We start from the raw sequence: 3,394 nt of genomic DNA, 5'->3' as shown, positions 1-3,394 counted from the left end.
ATTTGGTCCCAAGGTATTGGCCAGCAATGCCAAATACCCAGAGCTGCCACAAGCTCTGCTTGTGCCAAGAGATATTATTGTTTAATCACTAGGGGCCAAACAAAGGATTGAAATGGACTTAGCTTTTCTCCATATTTCTCATTTTTCTGAATGTGACTAATTTCAAAGCTCAGGACTTTGAGCTAAGTGAAAGCTGCTCACACTGACAGCTTCTCCTGTTGAGGGAAGATACACCAGAATATGCTCTGGTGAGTTTCCTGGGGGTCTAAAAAGCTAGATCATACAGGTAATGGAAAGGCCATAAAACACTGGTTTGGAGTGAGTGAGAAAACCAGCCATTGTCATTTAACTTGTTAAATATGAAATACTATGGATGAGCTCTGATTGTTTAACTGGGAAATAGAAATCTGAGGAGGATATTGTAACCGTCATAGAAGTACTTCAGCATGAATATATGACAGAATGATTCTGTTTGTTTTACCTTTTAATATGTCTTATTTCTTAATCAAAATAGTTATGAAATCCCATTTCAAAAAACAAACACTTTATAATTTTCAAGGTTGCCTGAAATATTATCATGAAAATGATTATTCAGTTCTAATTTTATGATTTGTCAATATTTTTACTACTGCCCTAATTTTAAATGAACATTTTCTTTATACTAATTATTCAAATGAATTATTAAGTTGATACCTGGATATAAAGTTACATGGCCTAAGAGTGCTTTGAGTGCTTCAAGATTTTTCCTAAATATTTGCTTTTTTTTAAGAGAGTATACACACATTTGACCATACTGCTGGCATATTTTAACCATTTTCCTTTTTTCCATGAAATTATTCCATGCTATTTTATAATTGTATGAATTTTATTGCAGTAGCATTGATTTACAAGACTGTCTATGATTCAAGGATCAGATTCAACCTCTTCAGATATATGTGACTATGAGATGGTTTTCCTCTGATAATTTCCTTTTTTGCATTTTTCACTATATGTAATTATATGATACTTGTTTGTTGAGTGGTTTCAAATTTATTTAACCAAAAAAAATACATAAATTATTTTTTCAGGTGTATATTAGTTATGCTTTTTCTGAGAAAAATACAATGGGGGAGGTTTATTCCTTTCCATTTCATTGGGAAAATGGGTATTTTTCAGATTAATGCAAATGAAAATAGTTTATATATCACAATTACTCCATAGCTATGATCAATTTGATGTTTTGTAATTACTTAATAATTATGAAATTATAATAAATTACAATAATTTATTAAGAAAATAAATGCTTAATTACATAAGACAAACATTAAGATTTTATTTATGCATACAAGTACTGGTGTACGGGCCAGAGATATGGGAGGTGAGAGGATTCACCAGGGAAAGAGTGGGGAACAGAACAGGCAAATCTACTGAAATGCACTGCTGAGGGGAGCAGCGGGTGAGACAGCTGTGCCATGTGAGTAGTCCCTGGCCTGCCCGGAATTGAACTCATGGTGCAGTGGCTGCAGATAGCCTCATAGTGCTGTGCTTAAACCCTTACATCACCAGGGAGGCCCCAAATATTAAATATATATATATATATATATATATATATATAAATTGGCAATAATAAATCAGTATACCAGTGCTAGAATGATTAATGAAAAAGAAGAGGTATCTATGAAACATTTATAAAAGTGAGTATATGAACTTGAACTATATATAACTTTTAATATGAATCAAAATTCAATGCTCTTTCTAGTCCTGTTAACAAGATTATATATTAAATATATTGTATTAAATTTATTGCTTATGTATTTTACATCTTTCCTTTAATTGAAATTGGCAATATGAAAATTTATAATCCTCTTTATCCATTGTTCCATAATCAAGTCAGTCACTTAAAATGGTTCCACAACATTATTAGTATAGAGAACTTTTTCAAATTGGTATTAAAGTGGTTGCTTCATCAAGCGAAATCATGCCTACCTTCCTTTAGTCTAAAATAGGCTAGGTAGTTAAGTACAGAAATTTTGTTTCCAATGGTTCCATTTTTTTCACAGCCAGCATCACTGGAAAACTAAGAAGGACTATGGCCAATTTAACTATTAGTGGTTTTTTTCTGATGGGATTTTCTGACAAACCTGAGCTAGAACTTGTCCATGCTTCTCTGTTCTTAGTCTTATACATGGTGGCATTAACTGGCAATATCCTCATTATCACTGCAATTTCCATGGACAGTAGTCTCCACTCACCCATGTATTTCTTCCTGAAACATCTCTCCTTCCTGGACCTGTGCTACATTTGTGTGACTGTTCCAAGGTCCATTTACAACTCTTTCATGCATAGTGGTTACATTTCCTTTGGGGAATGCATAGTGCAGTGTTTTGCTTTCACTCTCTGTGCTGCTGCTGAGATATCTATGCTCACGGTCATGTCTTATGATCGCTACGTGGCCATCTGCCTTCCACTGCGCTACGAAATCATCATGGATGTCAGCACCTGTGTTCATGGAGTCCTAGGTGTCTGGACATTTGGGGTCATTTCTGGAGCCATGCACACAGCTGCCACTTTCTCCATCCACTTCTGTGGTCCCCATATCATTCACCAGTTCTTCTGTGACATCCCTCAGCTCCTGAAACTCTCTTGTTCGAATGAGTACATAAGTGAAGTTGGGGTCACTGGCTTCCTGTCTTTTATGGCGTTTCTTTTTGTCATTTTTATTGGAGTGTCCTACACACAGATATTCTCTACTGTGCTGAGGATGCCATCTGCTGAGGGCAGAGCGAAGGCTTTTTCCACTTGCCTTCCCCACCTCTCTGTTGTCATATTGTTTATTTTAACCAGCGCCTTTGAGTATCTCAAGCCACCTTCTGACTCTCCCAGTGCACTGGACATTTTACCTGCTATTATGTACACAGTTGTGCCCCCAACACTCAACCCAATGATCTACAGCCTGAGAAATCAAGCCATGAAGGCAGCTCTAAGAAAGGTTTTCCGAAGAAAAGCTGATCTCTTTTTTTGAGGCACATCTGTTAATTCTTGTTTGGGTGAGAATTTCAAAACATATTGAGAAAACTTTTGATTTAAATTAATTGAGACAACTAATAATTAAGAGATTTTATGAAAGAATCAAGCCTGGTTAATGAAGCTCAGAATCAGTCTCCAGCTACTTCTGGAATAGCTGTCCAAACTCTGCTGAGGGAGGTGAATGCAGAGAAGCCCTGGCAAGTTCACAGATATGGGCTGGCTGGAGGGTTACTGCCCTGCAGAGGGAGGGAGTTGGCAGCAAGTAGTCCTGCATAGTCACAGGTGAGCAGTGGACTGCTGCCTCATGTCAGTGCAGAGATTGCACTGATACAGTCATCTTCCCTTTGGGAGAGGCTCACTCCTTTGTGGAGTGGTTCATTTTCTTGAT

General features: G+C 36.8%; 1 protein-coding gene across 1 annotated transcript; it reads left to right on the top strand.

Moving 5' to 3' along the window:
* Window positions 1–2,068: 2,068 nt before the first annotated feature.
* Window positions 2,069–3,001, top strand: LOC311167713 (olfactory receptor 14J1-like; the record flags this gene model as incomplete). Its single annotated transcript, XM_084228764.1, has 1 exon — window positions 2,069–3,001. One exon carries the CDS (start codon window positions 2,069–2,071, stop codon window positions 2,999–3,001), a length of 933 nt encoding a protein of 310 aa, XP_084084890.1.
* Between the last annotated feature and the right edge of the window lie 393 nt (window positions 3,002–3,394).

Source organism: Talpa europaea (genome assembly GCF_964194135.1).
Source record: "Talpa europaea genome assembly, chromosome: 2".
Lineage (NCBI taxonomy): Eukaryota > Metazoa > Chordata > Mammalia > Eulipotyphla > Talpidae > Talpa > Talpa europaea.
Note: the sequence above shows the minus strand (reverse complement) of the source record. Positions and strands in the feature narration are given on the sequence as shown.